The sequence below is a fragment of the Stenella coeruleoalba genome (genome assembly GCF_951394435.1).
Source record: "Stenella coeruleoalba genome assembly, chromosome: 4".
In the NCBI taxonomy this organism is placed as follows: domain Eukaryota; kingdom Metazoa; phylum Chordata; class Mammalia; order Artiodactyla; family Delphinidae; genus Stenella; species Stenella coeruleoalba.
In genome coordinates, this window is record NC_137149.1 from 146,872,920 (window position 1) to 146,893,579 (window position 20,660).

At 43.4% G+C, this 20,660-nt stretch overlaps 1 protein-coding gene across 6 annotated transcripts in view; it reads right to left on the reverse strand.

Annotated features, from left to right (window-relative positions):
* RAPGEF2 (Rap guanine nucleotide exchange factor 2) overlaps positions 1 to 20,660 on the reverse strand; it is a 246,004-nt gene that overhangs the window by 161,688 nt on the left and 63,656 nt on the right. For 5 of the 6 annotated variants that reach the window (XM_079919702.1, XM_079919703.1, XM_079919701.1 and 2 more), the window contains one exon: positions 3,074 to 3,144. In XM_079919702.1, coding sequence (XP_079775828.1) covers positions 3,074 to 3,144 — 71 coding nt within the window. Of the gene's footprint in view, positions 1 to 3,073; positions 3,145 to 20,660 lie in introns of those variants that run through there. The other variant, XM_079919706.1, reaches the window with a different exon arrangement.

A 20,660-nucleotide genomic window follows, 5' to 3' on the forward strand; every position in this document is an offset into this window, starting at 1 on the left:
AGCGTCCATTCTTACCATGCCCGACAGGCTCACATGTAAATCCTGTCTGCCCCACTAGGAACAGCAGGGGCTTGGTCTAGTTCACTGCTGTTTCTTCATGGCCTGCCTGGATGTCTAGCAGGTAGTAGGACTGCACTGGATAACTGCTGACTGCATAAAAGAACTAACCTAGCGCCACGAGAAAATCACGATAAAATCGTCTATAGGACAATGTTCTAAATAAATGGCAACAGTACCAAAATGCTTTTTTTTTCTTTAAACATTGTTAAGGAATGTTTCATCAAAAGCATACTGATCTTCCCTGAATTCCTAAAGAATATACTAGCCAGATTTTAGTTGTTCCTTAAGGTCTAAAACTGCCTGTATAATAATAATTACGCTCATCCATAATGCTAAAGAATCTACATGTATACAAACTCACATACATAGAACCATATATACGTTATACTGTATATAGGTAGTGTACATATATATACATGTATACGCACATACATATAACCATGTATGTTATACTATATATATGTAGTATGCATATATGTATACACACACAACCATATATGTTATACTATATATACGTAGTGTGTATGTGTATGTACACACATAACCATATGTTATATTGTATATATGTAGTGTGTATATATGTACACACACATAACCATATATAAGTTATAGTATATATACACATGTAGTGTGTATATATGTATACACACATACAACCATATATATGTTATACTATATATGTAGTGTGTGTATATATACGTATACACACAACATATATATACTATATACATAGTGTGTATATATGTATACACACATATAACCATATATGTTATACTATATATATGTAGTGTGTATACATATGTGTACACACACATAACCACACATATGTTATACTATACATATGTAGTATGTATACACGTATAAACACACACACACATAACTCAGCAGGCTCTTGCTTCCCACACTGAGTGGCCCCAGTCACTCTGCTCTTTACAGATTCTTGGCCTCCACTCCCACTGGACCTTCCTCCTCCCCTCTGCAAATATGCTGCTTCTGACCCACCTGTATGAAGGGAGTAAACCTTAGAAAAAAAATGTTGTGTGGAAAAGATGTACAGTATGTCAGTGAGGACCTGGAAACCTTTCCATCGTATAGAGTGTGTGATCTTACAGCAACACAGCCAATTAACTGCACGTCACCAACTGCTCAGGATCAACGCACTGCTTGCATACGGACAGCCCCGCGGTGCACAAAGTGAGGCTCCCACAGTGGAAAGCCTCCCCTCCTTCCTAGGAGACCAGTGTTCCACTGCCCAGCACTCAATAAACAGACCTGGACAACCTTGAGGAAGAGCTTTTTTTTTGCTAAAATTGGATAACTGTATTGTGTGGAAGTCTTAACTCTTCTCTATTAATCCCAGGGGTAAAATTTTATTTATAAAATTCAAAGGAAATAACTTCTCTAAATTAAGACAAGACGTACTTTTCCCAGAAAGGGTAGTTATTACAAAGCAGTTTATCCAAGTCATCGAGTTTATCTGTGCTTCTTTTCTTGCTATTATTCATTCTGCTATCCTGATCTTCTTCTAAAAAAGGACTCAAGTTAGTTGATGTCTTGCATAAATATGAGAAACAAACGACTTTTTGACACAAGCAGAACAAGAGACACATCTTAAAGGTGACTCCTTGTAAGTTCATGCCAACAAAGCTGAATAGTCTCCAAAATAGGCTTCTTTAAGGTCTAAGTCTGCTAAGCTATACTGTTGAAGTTGTCAGTTGTTTCTAACCAAAATTTACTTGTGAAATAGCAGAAAATGGTTAGTGGGTGTACAGGGCTTTATTGTATTACCTCTACTTTCGTAATCTTAAAAATATTCGTAAGATGTATTAAAATTTTCCTTTTTCTATTGCACCAAATTACTATTACCTAAGTAATTTTATAACTACATATATAGACACACATTATATAATCGATATATCTGAATATTATTGAAATATTATCCATGTGTAGTCATATGCATATGGCAATGTGACACTTATATTTTCATATTAATTAATTCATTTGCGTTTGCAGGTTAACTGCGTTCAATTAAACAGACAATTGGCACTATAATTTTTTCCTAGGATAGCTGTCATCAAAAAACATAAAATGAAAGTTACATACTTTAGAAATTATCCTTGCTTTAATTTGAGCCATCTTCCAAATTCCCAATGGTTTTGCTCTTTCTAATAAAACTTTAATTTAAATCATTTTCATTACAAATTCAATTTTAGAAGTATTCAATCCTCTTGACACTTTTTTCAATTAACAACTAAATATGAAATTGACATGCTCACAAATTAACTAGTATTTAAAGAGTAAAGGGGAAATACACAGAAAACGTATTCCTTTCATAATTAAAAACTGCTGGTATCAAAAGTAGCTGGAGACAACAAAACTTTCCCATAACGTCCTAGTTGGCGTTTATATGTAATGCATCTTCCTAAGGTCCTTTATTTTCTATTCCAGTTAATCACTGGATTATACAAGATGTTTCTGATCTTTTAATGTAAGCCCAGATAACCATAAATAAGGTTGCTGTATCACTGCACAAGAGAAGTGGTAAGATTTTTATATGAATGGACTATATAAAAAACAACTATGGTTATAAACTGAATTTCCCAGAAAAGGGCAGTCAACTTAATGCAATAAATATGTTATATACAAAGACCTAGAACATACTAAAACAGTGAACTGAATCATTCTTGGAACAGTTAAACACATTCTGGTTTCTTATGTAGCTGAGTGCTAGGAAGTAGATTTTTATTTGCCAGGATGGCAAATAATGCTCCTTCGGAGTATTCACCAAGTGGTGTTTATTACTTCAGGTGGGGAGGGCAGGGAGAGGGACGGGAAGCAGAGAGGTGATCACTACGGCAGAAACGTCGGAAATTATTATATGGATGTAAAACTTACAAGGCCAGATGAGGCAGAGTTTTCACAAGTCAGTCATCTTTAATCCTACTTCTAAACAATAATAAATAATCACATAAAATCCAAGCATGCTACTGTTATTCAGATTAAAATGCCTTACCTAAGCTGGTGCTCCCTCAGGTTGGATAAGGCTTCCATACCATGTAAATAGGAGTACACGATTTCCAGATCCTGTTTGAAAAAGAGGACAGAAATTATTAAACTTGTCGGGAAAAGAGGCTTCTAAAATAAGGCATTATATTAACAGACCAAATTTAAAATAGCTTTTTTTTAAATACAAGCTTTTAGACATCAAAAATCACATTATTCAGAGAAATGCTGGACTGCACAAAATGTCATGCATCACAACTGCCTTTGGGATACATAGAAAGGCCATTAAAATATAAACTAAATTGGCTCAAATTTACAAAAATAAATTCCTCATAAATTGTTATCACCTATTTCCCAGGTTTTACATCAAAATATCAAATGCCAAGTTTTAATTTTAAAGTATAAATATTTACCAATTCCACCATTAAATGATTTTCTTAGTCAATATAAAATTAATGCATGTTATTTCATGCCTACACTTAAAAATGAGCATGAATTCAATTGTTTTCTATTCTTACCAAATGACATTTCTTATATGCAGAAATATTTAAATTTAAATATTCTCTTTTAGAAAAAGAGACATGCCTTGCTTTTCCAGATCATATTACAATACATAGAAAAAAGATTCATAGTTATTCATGAACGTTTAGAACAGGTAAAAATTCAAAATCCTGTTTATATTCATTTATATGCAAGTCAGCAGGGAATTAGTATTTTTTTTAAATTAAGGTATAGTTGATGTACAATATTATATAAGTTTTGGATGTACAAAAGTTAGTATTTTCAGACTCCAATGAGGGGGCATCCCTGGTGGCGCAGTGGTTAAGAATCTGCCTGCCAATGCAGGGGACATGGGTTCAAGCCCTGGTCCGGGAAGATCCCACATGCCGCGGAGCAACGAAGCCCGTGCGCCACAACTACTGAGCCTGCGCTCTAGAACCCACGAGCCGCAACTACTGAGCCCGAGTGCCACAACTACTGAAGCCCACGCGCCTAGAGCCTGTGCTCCGAAACAAGAGAAGCCACCGCAATGAGAAGCCCGCGCACCGCAAGGAAGAGTAGTCCCCGCCCGCCGCAACTGGAGAAAGTCCACGAGCTGGAACAAAGACCCAATGCAGCCAAATATTTAAAAAAACAAACTTAAAAAGACAGACTCCAGTGAATATCTAGCAGTTTCTGATCTCAAGAATACAAATCTACATTTACTCCGCCCCCAAATCTTAGCCAAAATGTAAAACAAATGTATTTTAAGAACTTTGTAAAATTACCCTTTTAAAATAATAGCTCTACTGAGATATAATTCACACATCATTTTCTTTTCTTTTTTTCTTGCAGAGGGCCACAGCCGCACTGTGCACAGGACCCAATCCAGGAAGTGGGCATGACCCTCCCTGGCCCCTGGCTCCACCTGGGCTGCCGGACTCGCCAGAACTCAAGATTTGTCACTTGTGGATAATTCCGTGGTTTGTGTTCGTCCATCACCACCGTAATTCCTGAACATTTTTACCACCCAAAAGACAACCCCACACCCTGTAGCATCCACTCCCCATCCTCCCTTCCCCCAGCTCCTGGCAACTGTTAATCTGCTTTGTGTCTATGGATCTGCCTATGCTGGACATTTCGTGTAAATGGAATCTCACAAGGGAAACACACGACCTTTTGTGACTGCCTTCTTTCTCCTGGCCTAATAGCTTCAGGGTTCATCTAGGCTGCAGCAGGTAACGATATGTTCCTTTGTATCACCGAATAGTACTCCATTATAGAGAGACGCCACAGTTTATCCGCTCATCCACTGACGGACATTTGGGTTCTTCCTACTTTACGGCCGGTACGAATAATGCTCTTGTGAATTCTCATGCATACGTTTTTGTTTGCACATCCGTCTTCAGTCCTGATGGGTGTATGTATACCTGCGAGTAGAACTGCTCATTCGTATGGTAACTCTGTGTTTAGCTTTTCAAGGAACTGCTGAATTGTTTACCTAAGTGGTTACATCACTTATAATCCTATCGGCAAGGTCTAAGGACTCTAATTTCTCCACATACATCCTTGTCAACATTAACGTCTGTCTTTTTTATTTTAGCCTTCCCAGGTGTGTTTGAAGGTGTTGATTTGCATTTCACTAATGACCAAGGGTGCCGACCATTTTTCATGTGCTTATTGGCCATTCGTACATCTTTGGGTAAATACCTATTCAATTCTTTGTTCACTTTTCTTTTCCCCCAGGGGTTATTTATTCTTTCTTTTCTTAACATCTTTATTGGAGTATAATTGCTTTACAATGTTGTGTTAGTTTCTGCTGTATAACAAAGTGAATCAGCTGTATGTATACATATATCTCCATATCCTGTCCCTCTTGCGTCTCCCTCCCACCCTCCCTATCCCACCCCTCTAGATGGTCACAAAGCACCAAGCTGATCTCCCTGTGCTATGCGGCTGCTTCCCACTAGCTATCTATTTTACATTTGGTAGTGTATATATGTCCATGCCACTCTCTCACTTCGTCCCAGCTTACCCTTCCCCCTCCCCGTGTCCTCAAGTCCATTCTCTACGTCTGTGTCTTTATTCCTGTCCTGTCCCTAGGTTCTTCAGAATCTTTTTTTTTTTAGATTCCATATATATGTGTTAGCATACAGTATTTTTCTCCTTCTGACTTACTTCACTCTGTATGACAGACTCTAGGTCCATCCACCTCACTACCAATAACTCAATTTCATTTCTTTTTATGGCTGAGTAATATTCCATTGTATATATGTGCCACATCTTCTTTATCCATTCATCCATCAATGGACACTTACGTTGCTTCCATGTCCTGGCTATTGTAAATAGGGCTGCAATGAACGCTGTCGTACATGTCCCTTTTTGAATTATGGTTTTCTCCGGGTATATGCCCAGTAGTGGGATTGCTGGGCCATATGGTAGTCCTCTTTTTAGTTTTTTAAGGAACCTCTATACTGTTCTCCATAGTGGCTGCACCAATTTACATTCCCACCAACAGTGCAAGAGGGTTCCCTTTTCTCCACACCCTCTCCAGCATTTACTGTTTGTAGACTTTTGAATGATGGCCATTCTGATCGGTGTGAGGTGATACCTCACTGTAGTTTTGATTTATATTTCTCTAATGATTAGTGATGTTGAGCATTTTTTCACGTGTCTGTTGGCCATCTGTATATCTTCTTTGGAGAAACGTACGTTGAGGTCTTCTGCCCATTTTTGGATTGGGTTGTTTGTTTTTTTGATATTGAGTGGCATGAGGTGCTTGTATATGTTGGAGATGAATCCTTTGTCAGTTGCTGTTCAGTTTTTAATTGGGTTATGTATCTTTATTATTGCATTTTAAGAATTCTTTATGTGCTCTGGATAGAAGACCCTTATCAGGTACATTATCAGTAAATATTTTCTCCCTTCCTGTGGCCAGTCATCTCACTTGGATGGCGCCCTTTGAAGCACAAAGTTCCTAATTTTGATGCAGTCCAGTTTACCTACTTTTTCTTTTCTGCGTATGCTTTTAGAGTCACATTTAAGAAACCATGATCTAATCCAAGGTCACAACAATTCATTAATATATTTGCTTCTAAGAGCTTCTTCTTCCACAGCTTTAGCTCTTACGTTTAAGTCTACAATCCATTTTTAATTACTTTCATATTCAGTAAGGTAAGGGTCCAAGTTCACTCTCTTGCGTGCAGATATCCGGTTATCCCATCACCCTTTGTTAAAAATACTATTGTTTCCCCAGTGAATTGTACTGGTGCCCTTGCTGAAAATCAGCTGACCATAAATGCCAGTGTTCATTTCTGGACTCAGATCTATTCCATTGGTCTGTATGTCCATCCTCGTTCCACGACCACTGTCTCACTTATGCAGCTTTGGAGCAAGTGTGAAATCAGAAACTGTGAGTGCTCCAGCCTTATTCTACTTTTCTGCGTGCCTTGTGTTCACATTTGAATTTTAGAATCAGCTTGCGCGTCTCTGCAGAAAAGCCAGCTGGGGTTTTAATAAGGGTGGCACTGAATCTGACGATCAGTTCAGGTAGTACAGCCATCATAACAGTATCAAGTCTCCCAATCTACGACATGGGATGTTCTTCCATTGAATTAGGTGTTCCTTAATTCCTTTCAACTATGTTCTCTACTTCTCAGTGTACAAATCTTGCACTACTCTGGTTAAATTTAATCTTCTCTTTTGATTAAGAAAAAATTTCTGCAACCTTAGGGATACCTTTGAGAATAGTTCAAACTATGTGTGCACTTAGATTTCATGTATCAAGGGCACAGGGAAGGGACAGTGGCTCACAGAATAACTAGGTAAGGAATTCAAAACCTTCCTAAGAGGATTCCAAGAAGGTTTTCAGCCTAAAATATAGTATTGTACACCTTAAAACAATATTATGATGTGTTAAGAGGAAAAAAATACCTCATTTATAATTCTCAATTGTCCCAATTTAAAATTTATTAATACTAGAAGTTTAAAGTGTCGCCCTCTAATGGTCAACTTTCAAATAAACTGATGGACTTTAATTTTATTCATCTGTAGCTTTGTTATTTCCCATAAGTCTTTTAAAAGCTATTTATAGATTGAAATCTAAGTCTAGACCTAAAAATGCAATACAAATAAGAAAGCTAAAACGAAACCTTCCCCGCCATCCAGTTACCAGAGTGCATTCCTAAAGCTAATAAATCCCTTCTTTAGACGCAGTCGTACCCCAGTCTTAATATTCTACTTGCAGGTAGGGAAAGCCAACAAAAATGTCCTAATTAATGAGTTTTCTTTAATACTTACAACAGAAAGTCCTTCTGAATAACGCTAAGGTTCACATTCTCTGTTAGGTATTACAAACATGTGCTACTGCAGTCCTTACATAGTACAGAAGGCCACCCTCCCATTTCTGAAGAGCTTATCATCTGAATCTAACACGAAAGTCTTACACTTTTTTCACTGAAATACCAATCAGCCCCTTACAAGCTGTCCAAGGCCCACAGTACTTCCATCTAAGCAAACAGACAAGACGATTATGTTCATTAACCTTCATGGGCAAATATAATAGTTACACTGACCAAAAATGTCTACTTAGGAAAGGAGTAGAAAGAAATAGGGGTTTTCGAAAGCTGGGGAAGGCAGAAGTCTGAAAGAAACCTGAAAGGAACAAGAATCTGGAAGATTCGAGTCAGAGTGGAGGAAAAGAACAGCCCTAACCCTTCAAAGACAACAGGCCTGGACGTAACCGAGTGTCTTCTCCTTCAAACCGGCAAAGCAGAAGCCAAGTAAAGAGGCGCGTTCCTTGATGCTGCAGCACTTCATATTCATCTGTCGCTCTCTAACGTCATGGGGTTTCCTAGCTGGACGAGGGCACCTTCCTGGATAAGTTATGATGTCACGCCCATTACGAGTGTCAGCACTGCGCCCATACACTTAGCAACTTTGAGTATCAATGCATAACCTGCGTGATTACACAGAATCTATCTATGAACAATAACTACTACCATTATTTCTTCATCTTAAGACAATATGCGTAACTAAAACCTGCAGATTCAATACGGCTGTTTATTAGTTCATAAAAACGTGCAGGACCACTGCGTGCCCTTACCAATAAGGCGCTGACATAAGTGACAGGTCAGGAAGCTGTTTCAGGGCCTGTAATATGCACTGAGCGTGTGCGTTACACCATTACTGCAGGAGCAAATTTAAAATGCAGTTTGTCCTTCTGTCTGTGTGTAGCTGCATAAATAAAACACCTGCATCGCACATAATCCTGATGTTTGGGGGCAGAGTAAGTTTAAACATGTGTCTGTCAAGCAATACAGAACCAAAGAATCTGGTGCAACTGTGTCGCGTATTTTAGATGTGTGGCCAGACCATGAGCTTCTTCAATGAACTCAACGATTACGTCCAGAGTTTCTCTATTACTCTTAGAAGAAGTCATCTCAAAGGAAACTTTTACCTGGTCTATGCCACGAGGAGCCTGGAAACTTGAGGCGCAGACGTCATTATTCTAACACAAAGCCTTCACGCTGAAGGCTGGTTCATCTAGCTGGAATTAGACGACTTTACAAATATATTCCACCTCAACCTGAGATCTCTTCTTTGTAACTAACAGAAGGAACAGTAAGAAACTGACATCTAGACGGCAGGCAACAAACAAGTCCATGCAATGTTTCACTTGGGACCAGCACAGGTTTGGGTAAGTAGGAAAGCTTAGGAAACAGGCATCGGGAAATCTCTGCTCTCAGACTCCAAGGGATGAAAGACAACTGAGCAGAGATGAGCCGGGGAGATTGCAAACTAAAGGAAGGCCGGCCGTGTAGCCACACTTCCCTGCAACACAGAGCCTGGTGGCCAAATAGCAGGTTTACCAGTGATGAGGGATTGCAGGTGACGTGAACGACACTGGAAGGCAAAAAGGAACACACACGTTTTCTTCTTTCCTAGGGGCAAGGTAGATTGGGCGGTATTCTGAAATAGGCAAATATGGCCTTTTGAATCTTCTTATCAATTTTTTTCTACCCTCTCCCCAGGTGTCCAGCGACCTCGCATCATGCCGTCACTCTGGGCGCCCTGCCTTGGTCTAGAAGCTAAAGGGAGATGATGTGAACACAAACGTGAGTGATCCCTAGGGCTTTGCCGCATCTTCCCCGGGGACCTGTTGGTCAGCATCTGCATTTCCACAGTCCAAACAAATCTCTAGGTGGTAGGAGATTTCAGAAATGAAATACACCGGGGACGCGAGGAAGGAGACCCGGGGACAGAGGCTCTGCCGGGAGCTGCCTGGCCCCTCCGAGCTCGCCCCTCACGCTTCCTCCACTTTCCACGTGGAGGTTTCAACCCTCATCTCCCCTTTGCGGTTGGCCTTTGTTAGAATAACCCAGGAGTTGGTAAGGAACGGCCTTCACCCAGCAAGGGACCAAAAAGGCACAAGGGTGGGTGCTGAGGAGTGCTGCTGCTCAAACCAGCCCGGTATCTGCCGCGTGGGCAGCATCTCAGAGCAAGCTTCCTCGTAAGGGGAACAGGGAAGTGCGTGCCCTTCAGGGACTTACACTCCTGGGTTCTTTTTTTTTTTTCTCTCTCTACACAAATGAGACATTCAGAGTGAAGTTATGTTTCAACAAACTTGACTATAGGGAAAAAAAAAAAAAATGCTGCAGCACTACATCACCTAAAGCATCAAACTGTGTCGTTTCTGTCCAGAAACCATGACCTGCAAACAACTTGCAAACCTCCCCACTGCACCTCCCAGGGCAAATAAAACCCATCTGACTATTACTATTTTAAAGGGCCCTCAAAAACTATAAGCTATTTCCCGCCCCCCCCCAATTCTCTAGTCCTGGATACAAACAGGAACAGATTGCTTTAACCAGGAAGCAGCGTTTTTCAGAACAATAGGCCTTTTCTAGAAAGGACATCCTTTTTTAAAAATAGATGTTATTTGAAGGCAGAGAAAAGTCATAAAACCACTGTAGCCCAGCAGACAAGAACACTGACCGGCCAATTGGAATGCAGTTTTCCATGAAAAAGACTTTTTTTTTTAGTCCCGAATGTAAACAATGTATCTGAACCCAAAAGCATCCTCTACGTCCGTTTGCGAGAACGACTGTTCACAACCTAAAGGATCATCTCGCCCAGAGCGTGTAAACACAGCCCAGCTCAACCGGAAGAAGCCAGGCACAGCTCCTACATCTTGGGCACATTCTCCAGCACCTCCTTAGAGGCTCACTCAGGGTATAATCGGCTTCAGAGCAGACTTACAATTCACCGAAAACCAGGTTTTAATTTCCTAGCTTAGCAGCATGGGGACTGGCTAACAACTTACGGTCTATTTTAACACGATCTTTGAAGCGCTGAAAGAGGAGACGCACCCTCCACCTCCCCCCCACCCTCCACCTCCCCCCCACCCTCCACAGACGCATATTTTGCACTGCACTGTGAGAAAGAATATATCCTTTTCCTTTAAAGTGAGTTTTGTTTCACATTATGGAGTTACATATTTGAACTATAACCAGAAGCGAGGTGGTCAAAGGTACAACCTTCCGGTTACCAATTTTTTAAAACAAAAAACAAGTACGGTTGATTCCTTTAAAAAGACTGTATCTCAGGCTTCCCTGGTGGCGCAGTGGTTGGGAGTCCGCCTGCCGATGCAGGGGACGCGGGTTCGTGCCCTGGTCCGGGAGGATCCCACATGCCGCGGAGCGGCTGGGCCCGTGGGCCATGGCCGCTGGGCCTGCGCGTCCGGAGCCTGTGCTCCGGAAGGGGAGAGGCCACAGCAGTGAGAGGCCTGCGCACCAAAAAAAAAAAAACAAAAAAAAAACACTGTATCTCAATCACATAAAAGAAGCGAAGGCCAAGCCCGCGCTAGAGCTTGCAGCCTATGGAGGCCCACGCGGTGAGGGACCTGGGCGCCCTGCCTGCCCCGCCGGGACCAGGAAGCATGCTACTGAGCCAACTGCTCTCCCTCGTCAAGACAAGAAGGTACCGCAGCCTTCCTGGCCAGGGACCACTAGCAAGGAATGAGAGTTAGTTCTGAACGATATTAACAAGGAGGTTAAAAGCTAGACTATCCAAGGCTCGAGCTCAAGGCCACGGCGCACGGGGGAGGGTCAGAAGGGGGAGAGGTCTGCACACTTTGCTGTGTCTACCGACACGGGGGTAAGCTGAAAAGTTTTACCTGGGAGAGGCCACACTTCTTTATGCTGAAACACGTAAAAGCCATCCTCGGACAGATAGTGGAAAGAACATGAGCGCTGGTGTCAAATGGAGCAGAGCCCAGGCCGTCCTCCCCACTGCTGCCCAACGTGAGACACTGCACGTGCTACCGAGACTCTGTCCGCACACCAGCATGACTCCACCTACCTGGCTGGGCTGTGTCACCAAAATGACATACCGTTTCATAACGACACACGGCACATACAGACCCTTGAAAAGTGGGGTAGCTGATTTCCTTACCTATGAGATCTGCAGACAGGCACACAGGAACGCCAAGAATTACAAAATTTTAAATATCCCTGAAATTTATATACATCAGATTTTGTATAAATCACTGCATCCTTTTCATATGTATCTCTATCCAAAAAAAAAAAAAAAAAAGTGAATTATTCATGAAACATGTCAAGGGCCCCTGGATGGCCTGCTGTATCAATCCAGCTTTTACATCCGGTGGGACCGGAGCGGGGGTGCCAGCCGCCCGCAGAGCACAGACCTGCTCGCACTTCTGAAGCTTGTCGCCGCCTGCCTCCAGGGCTCCCCTGGCTGGCTTCCCAGGAGAGCCCCCCGTCACCGACCCTCGCACCCCTTCCATGCACGCGGCCGGCAGCGCGTGGTGCAGGCCAACACAAAGCCCCTCACACCCCCTGCCTGCAGGGACCTCCCTCCTGAGCCCTCACAGCCTCCCGGGTGGCAAACCCGCACGGGCGCCCCACGTGCGCTCCGTGCAGCCGTTTCACCTTCCGGGGGGCACCTGTTATCTCCTCGGTCAGAGAACAGACACCCCAAAGTCACTGCTTTCTTTCACACCTCTTTCTCATCTCTGCAACAGGGAAAGGTGTTCTCAGCCCCGGTACCCGGACAGACTGAGGCAAGCGTGCACACGGCCACCAGGCGGCAGAGCGGACCGGCGGTCCCTCTAGGCCTGGGTCTCACAAGGCGCGCCCACTGCTCGTGCACGTGTAAGTAGGAGACTGGACCTACCACCATCCCTGAGGGTGGCTCAGAGACCACGACCATCCTTTCTCCTCCGCTCCTAATGAAAGGGGACGGGGGACAGGAAACGGGCCCACCAACACTCCCATTAAAGTCACTTCATTTCTACCATCCCGAGCAGGGAGAAATCTTATTTTAAACCGGGTACCGCCCTCAACCTACACACCCTGGGAAAGAACCAGAGCGTTTAAAACAAAGATGTCCAATCACTCCACTGCTGAGCTGTCTGGGGCCCTCTTGCCTCACACCCCAGGAAATTACATCATCACATAGTTCAGGGAAATGTAAGGAAAAATCCACGGTGGAGTGCATGACTTTCAGTAAAACTTTTTTTTTTTTGACGTGTCAGTACCAGTTTATTAAATGTGACAAGTGTACCATCCTTGTAAAATATTAATAATAGGAAAAACTGTGTGGAGGACATACGAGAACTCTCTGTACTATCCTCTCAGTTTTTCTGTAAATCTAAAACTGTCCTAAAAATAAAGTTTTTTTCTTAAGTTTTTATTGGCGTATAGTTGATTTACAATGTTGTGTTTTAGTTTCTGCTGTACAGCAAAGTGATTCAGTAAAACTCTTAAGTTTGTTCTTAAACAGCAATTTCAACCCTAAATCATATGAAGGCTGTTTCTGAGCTTACTAATTTATACCCGAAAGGAAGACAGTCCCCCAGAGCTTTGATTTCATTCAAATGCACATATCAAAATGCAGAAAAATAAAAATGTTAAAAAAACAAAAACCGCAGGAAAACCTGGTGATTATATTACTGGTCATCTAGACTCAGCCTGGATACCTTCCTTCAGCCCCAGGCTCTTGAGCGCTGCATCCTTACAAGACACGTGGATGAGGAATCCCAGGAGTAAAACATACAGGTTCAAGCTGTTGTTTGTCCAAAATTTCCTCAGATGTTCCTATATCTTTAAGAAAGAGAGTGTTTGAACAGTTCCTAAACTTGAGACAGGGATAATTATAAGGTAAGTACCTCTTGAATTAGCCATGAAAATTACAAAACAGACCTCGGGGTTAAGCAGAGCGCAGGCTGCCACGCCTCCTCTGTTTCTAGCTGGCAGCAGGGAGCCCAGGAGCCTCACACTACAGGGGAGATGAGCTGCAGAGGCAGAGGAGTACTTCCTACATTCTAAGGAGCAGAGGACGTATCGCACGTAATCCTCACCCTCACTGAAGAAAACGTGAGAGTTAAATGATTCAGCAACAGCAGCCATCCGGTGGCAGCTCTTATGCTCCTAAATGGGCAGCGTCCTGTTTAGCAACCGAGACACTCGTTACGCCCTTGCACTCACCGCCGTGTCCGAGGGGAAAAGAGCAAGTAAGTTTGGTCTGTGAAGGTTAAAATTTCTCATTAGAAAAAAATCAACAATTTCATTGTAACTAAAAACTCATCGGGCGGACAAATAAGAAAAATATCAAGTGTCTAACTCAGTCCACAATTCCTGTTTTCAAGGGTCAGTATGTGTATTTCCACTTCAGAACAATGCCCACGACCAAGCTGACACCTCCCCCGAATCCACATCTGTCTGGCAGCGGGAACAAACATCACAACAGATCTTCACTGTGAAGTATCTACTTTATTTTAATCCCTCAGACTGCAAAATGTGTCGTCAAATTTGAATTGCACGGACACAGATGAACGCACTAGAAAATGATTTGCCGTGAACTGAATGCCAGTCTGGTTTTTGTTCTCCGTGAATAAGTGAGCAGGCAGTGAATGAGCACATTTTAAGTTAACATTTAAACATCTGATTAAGTACAACCGGAAAGGTCAATCAGCTGTATACATACACACATGTGCGTGCGCGCACACACACGCACACACACACACACACACACACACACACACACACACACACCCCTTCCGCCCCACCCCCACCCCCAACTAGGATAAAATGATTCCTGGACCATCTTCCCTTTCAATTTAAAAAAAAGAAAAAAAAAAAAAAAAGCCAAACATGCCCCTTCCACCCAGTTCTCCTCTAAGGACACAGTTACAACCTTGCGCCCAGTGTGGCACTCGTTCCCCAGGGATGGTCTGGCTCGGGTTAAGCCCTGCAGGAACAGAGCGGGTGCGGATGGGTGGAGGGGGCAGAGCCCACCGAAAACCTGGGCAACAAGGGCCCAGGGCTGCAGAACTACCCTCAGGACGCCCCCAGTTCCAAAGACCACCTAACTGCAGAGGCTCCTTGAAAGGTGTGCATTCGGAACCATTCACTGTGCCAGCCTGAGCATCCCTACAGGACTGGGTTCGCACAGTCCTGGCGTAACAGAAGCAAAGCAGAGCAGGTCACTGAGGACACGGGCTGTCCACAGCCTCTTGGCAGAAAGGAAGCACTCCCGTATGAAAGCAGGTTTTAAATATAGAAAACGGCATTGCTGCTATTTTTCTAGGACAAAAGACAAAAATAATTTGACATATGTTTTTCCCATCTTGAATGTTTTACCGAGGAGTCAACCACCAAGAGCATTACTGATTCTCAAACTTTTTTTATTTCTCAAGCGGACAGGAGAAGCACATGCGAATGTTCTACCTAATCAATGAAAGCCTTCCAACTATGTTCATCAGAAATGAACTAAACGCTAAAGACATTTTAGATACTGTTCGAAATTGGTCTCTTTCAGATCTGTCCATAAATAAATAATTCTAATCAAGTGCTCCGCTGGAAAGCACAGCAGGTGGTAGTTTCTGAAGCATCCTACCTTTCAATCATGTTTCAAACTCTCCTTGGAAGTTAACATCTAACATCATTACCTTATAGCTGTCCTACTGCCCCCGACTATACAGGATGTACCACGTGCGTCTGACAGCTTAAATTTGTGGATGTGTATATTTGATCTATACACTGGACTCCATCACATTCATAAATAAATATCATAAATCAAGAGCCCTTTGGCCGGGCTTCCCTGGTGGCGCAGTGTTTGAGAGTCCGCCTGCCGATGCAGGGGACACAGGTTCGTGCCCCGGTCCGGGAAGATCCCACATGCCGTGGAGCGGCTGGGCCCATGAGCCATGGCCGCTGAGCCTGCGCGTCCAGAGCCTGTGCTCCGCAACGGGAGAGGCCACAATAGTGAGAGGTCCGTGTACCACAAAAAAAAAAAAACAAAGAACCCTTTGGCCATCAAAACAGCAATGCTCACACACACACACACATACACACACACACACATCCCCGGAGACCTCGAGCATCATACCAAGACCCTCCAGAAATCAGGAGGAGACAAAGAGCCCTCGGTGAAGTCGGTTATGATGGGGGAGCCGTCACAGCCGGAAGGGGGATGAGAAGGAAGGTGGGAAGGCGGCCCCCAGCCCCATGTTTCCTAAACTGCTCAGAACTCAGAATGCCTGGCACTCCAGGGCCAGTGCGATAAAGGGGAGGTGGCTTTGCTGATCAGCTACTTCATCCCAGAACCAGAGGATCCACACAGGAAGAAGGAAAAGGAAGCTGTGAAATTTCCTTTTCCTGGTAAAGGACAAATTTCAAAGAAGCCTCGAGGAGGGGTTCCAAACGTAGGTCCACACGAAGGCCTTCTCTAGCATGTGGCAAAGTGAAAAAACAAGGGTGCTGTACGAGGTTCTGGACGAGCCAGAGGGGCTCAGCTTAAAGAGCTCAGCTTTGGGGATCATCGCCACTTTCACATGCTTCTTTTTGCTTCTATAATGTCATCCTTTGAAACCATATTGATACTAGGTGATGGTAATTCATTGTTCGAATATCATTAGTAGAAGAAGTCTGTTGTAATTGCCCACATTATGTCGGCACCTCAATTTCTGAGCGGCGGTCAGGAGGGTCAAGGGTCTCACTCGATGAAACCTAAGAACCTGGGGCACCCACTTAGGTGAGCCTGCCGCTAACGCGGGGATGAGGGGTGACCGCAAATTCCCCAAACTATTCACCTCTTACTTCCAGCTCTCATTCTCAAAACTTTCCGGAGAAAAGCACACTAGGTATTTTGATCCTCCCCCCAAAAAGAGATTTTTCAATAATTTTTATTAAAGAAATCTCTAAACATTATAATCTTCTGGTGGAATGCCGGGCCTTGGAATAGAATGGAAAATTTGCAGAACATGTAGCAAGATGCTCTGGGCAGGGCAGGCGACGGGGGTGCACCCTGCGGGCACCTCTCCTCGGACCCTCGGCTCCCCAGTCCTGGCTCTGCGCTCCCGGCAGCCACTCAGCCTCTCTGTGCCTGTTTGCTCACCTGCAAACTGGAGAGGATGATGGTATCTAAAGGAAGATTCACAAAGCTCAGAGGACAGAGCCTTGGCAAAGAGCAGGCACCTTCTGAGCCCCAGCTACCATATTTATCATCCACTTTTAACAACAACGATGGCAATCTCAGGCGGTCGGGTGCCACAGGGCGAAGGAGGCATCAGGAATTCTCCGGCCACGCTGCAGAGACATCCAGGCGACATACTCGGAACAGCACTGTAGTTTTTCCTTTGTGTCTTCTTAGGCGATTTCGGGTTTTAAAGTACAACACAGTGCTGCAAGAAGTAGCGAACAGCTGGACTCGAAAATAAAGAATCCTAAACACAGCTCGTATTTTTCCTAATACCAATGACAACTGCTATTGAGTCCCAAATTTCAACAGAGAATGTGGGGAGAGAAGAGCCCCAAAATCTGTTTGTTTAGACGTTACCCTTCCCCTGGCTCACAGGGAAAGCCCAGGCATGGAAGACTCGCTGTGCACACAGCCCCGCGCCGGGCGCCGTCCTGGAGACAGTTCAACCAAATGCTGGTCCTCAAAGACACACTACGATATGCACACAGATAACTAATCAGAACCTAGCGTATAGCACAGGGAACTCTACTGCGATAAACCAGCATCTATATACTGTGGTATATCAATATTCTGTGATAAACCATAACGGAAAAGAATATGAAAAAGAATAGATACATGTATCTGTATAACTGATTCACTTTGCTGTACACCTGAAGGTAACACAACATTGTAAATCTACTATACTCTGAAAAAAAAATTTTTTTTAAAGATAATCAACAAAGAAACAAGAAGGAAAAAGAATGACACTCCATCTGTTAGGACCCATAAACTCCCTCACAGATGACTACAATGTGAGATAGAAACTCAGTTGTAAGCCACAGGCATCAGAAAACAAGTTTTCTAATGCCCAAACTCAACAAATGCTCTCCACCGCTCCATCACCACTGCCAGCTGTTCATCAGAAGGTTTATCTACACCACATCACACACATTCTCCTGGGGGCCCGGGACCCTCACACAAACACAGTGAACTAATGAACCTCACCCTTCACGACTTGCCACTGAGTACCTACCACGCACAGGAACATGTGATTAGACCCTGCATTTAGCTTCAAGTCCTTTGAGCACTAGAAAAAGCAGTGTCATTCCCAAAGTAGATCTTTATTGAGTTATTTAAATTTATTACAGCTCAATGATAAATTATACAGCAATGCCCTCTGACAAAAAGTCAAATAAATTTGCACGCCTCTGGGGATGAAACCCAGCTTGACAGAACCACCGGCTAGGCTGAACTCGGAGGGCCTGAGCCCCCCACTGCCCTGCATCCAGTCTGCTGTCAGAGCCAAGTGTCAACGACAGGATGAACTGGGACCGAGCCAGGCAGAGGAGAAGGGGAGGCGGGGGCATAGCCGCCCCCTCTCTGGTCACAGGCCGTGCACCACCATCCTCTGTCACTCCCAGCAGCTGACCGTCCGCAGAGGCTACATATGCTTGAAGAACATCTGTGTGGCCAACAGGCACATGAAAAGATGCTCAACATCGCTAACCGTGAGAGAAACGCAAATCAGAACTACAGTGAGGCACCACCTCACACCAGTCAGAATGGCCATCATCAAAAAATCTACAAACAATAAATGCCGGAGAGGGTGTGGAGAAAAGGGAGCCCTCTTGCACTGTTGGTGGGAATGTAAATTGGTGCAGCCACTATGGAGAACAGTACGGAGGGTCCTCAGAAAACTAAGAATAGAACTACCATACGACCCAGCAATCCCACTACTGGGCATATAGCCTGACAAAACTATAGTCCAAAAAGATACATGCACCCCAGTGTGCACAGCAACAGTATTCACAATAGCCAAGACATGGAAACAACCTAAATGTCCACCGACAGATGAGTGGATAAAGAAGACGTGCCATATACACACACACACTCACACTCACTCACACTCATGCTCTCACACACACACACACACACACACACAATGGAATATTACTCAGCCACAAAAAAGAGCAAAATAATGCCATTTGCAGCAACATGGATGAACCTAGAGATTATCATACTAAGTGAAGGAAGTCAGACAAAGACAAATACCATGTGATATCACTTATAGGTGGAATCTAAACTATGACACAAATGAACTTAACTACGAAACAGAAACAGACTCACAGACATAGAGAACAGACTTGTGGTTGCCAAGGGGAGGGATGGATTGGGTGTTTGGGATTAGCAGATGCAAACTATTATATACAGGATGGATAAACACCAAGGTCCTACTGTATAGCACAGGGAACTATATTCAGTATCGTGTGATAAACCATAATGGAAAACAACTTGAAAAAGAATGTATCTATATATGTATAACTGAATCACTTTGCTGGACAGCAGAAGTTATTTAACACATTGTAAATCAACTATACTTCAATAAATTTTTTTAAAACCAGAATATCTGAAAACACATTCTTTTTGCATATTATCACTAGCAGTTATTTCTGGGAGTTTTGGCTTTTGAGAACATCCAACGTTCACCCAGAACTAAGCCTAGGGAATGAGTTGGCCATGTAAGCTCCAGCGGGATCAAAAATAAAATACAATTACATGAAGTAAAGAGTACCTTCCCTGGGGGGTTCACTAAGCAACTCTAATAACTCCACCATGATATGGTCTAAAAATGTTCTGAGCAACAGCACGGGTTTTCATAAGAACTGTGTCACTTGGAAAGGTGACCAATGCTAAGGACATTATTTAGATACATTAATCCCTGCCTTTTTAAAATTTCACTTCATGACAGCTAATCTTCGTTTTGAGTGGAAAACGTTAGTAACTCAAACATTAGATAAGTATGGAACTAAATCTACTACATTAGACTACTTGTCCCTGTGTATCATTTTCCCCTCCTTAACCCTAAATTATACGGCAGATAAAGACTACCTGTTACATTTCTTATTCTTCTGGGCCCAAGGCGTTGTTTTATTCGGGAAGGTAATTATTAGATGTCACTGAAGTGACCCACATGTAACCTTTGAAACCCCTTACTTCATAATGCCGGTGGGGATTCCACCAGCTACGCATACAAGTCTTGCCCAAGGGGGCCAATTTTACCTTGTGAGTGAAGCACTGAGTGTACAAATCTGAAACGCAGAAAACAGTCTGGTAGCACTGATCACACCCCCAAACACTCATGTCCACCCTGCCGTCAGTATTAGCACCCTGAGCGAAAATGAAATGTTTACACATTTTAAAAGAACGGAAAAAAAAAACCCCAGAATGAATACTTTTTCTGCTTCACCACCCCTTGTGTCTTTTCTGAAATGAGTAAGCCGTTCAAACGTCCGCACGGAATCACACAAGCAACAACCACACCCCCAGATTTTTCAGCTCTCAACACTGTGCTCTCCCCACCCCCTCCAATTCTCTTCTTAGAAACGCAGAGGTTTCCCACTGACCCTCCTTCACCTGACCTTCCAAAGTCCTCACAGCAGCAGCTCTGTTTCCCTGCCAAGGTTCTGGAGTGAGAGGTTCATCCCTCTTACCCCTTTTCTCAACTATCCAGTTATTACACAACCTTTTAGAATCTGATCTTTGCCCTTCACTTTGCTGAAATCCCTTTCTCAGAGATCACCAAGGATCTCTTTCAAACAAATTAGCATTGCCTGTTCCACCCCGTGCCTAGCACT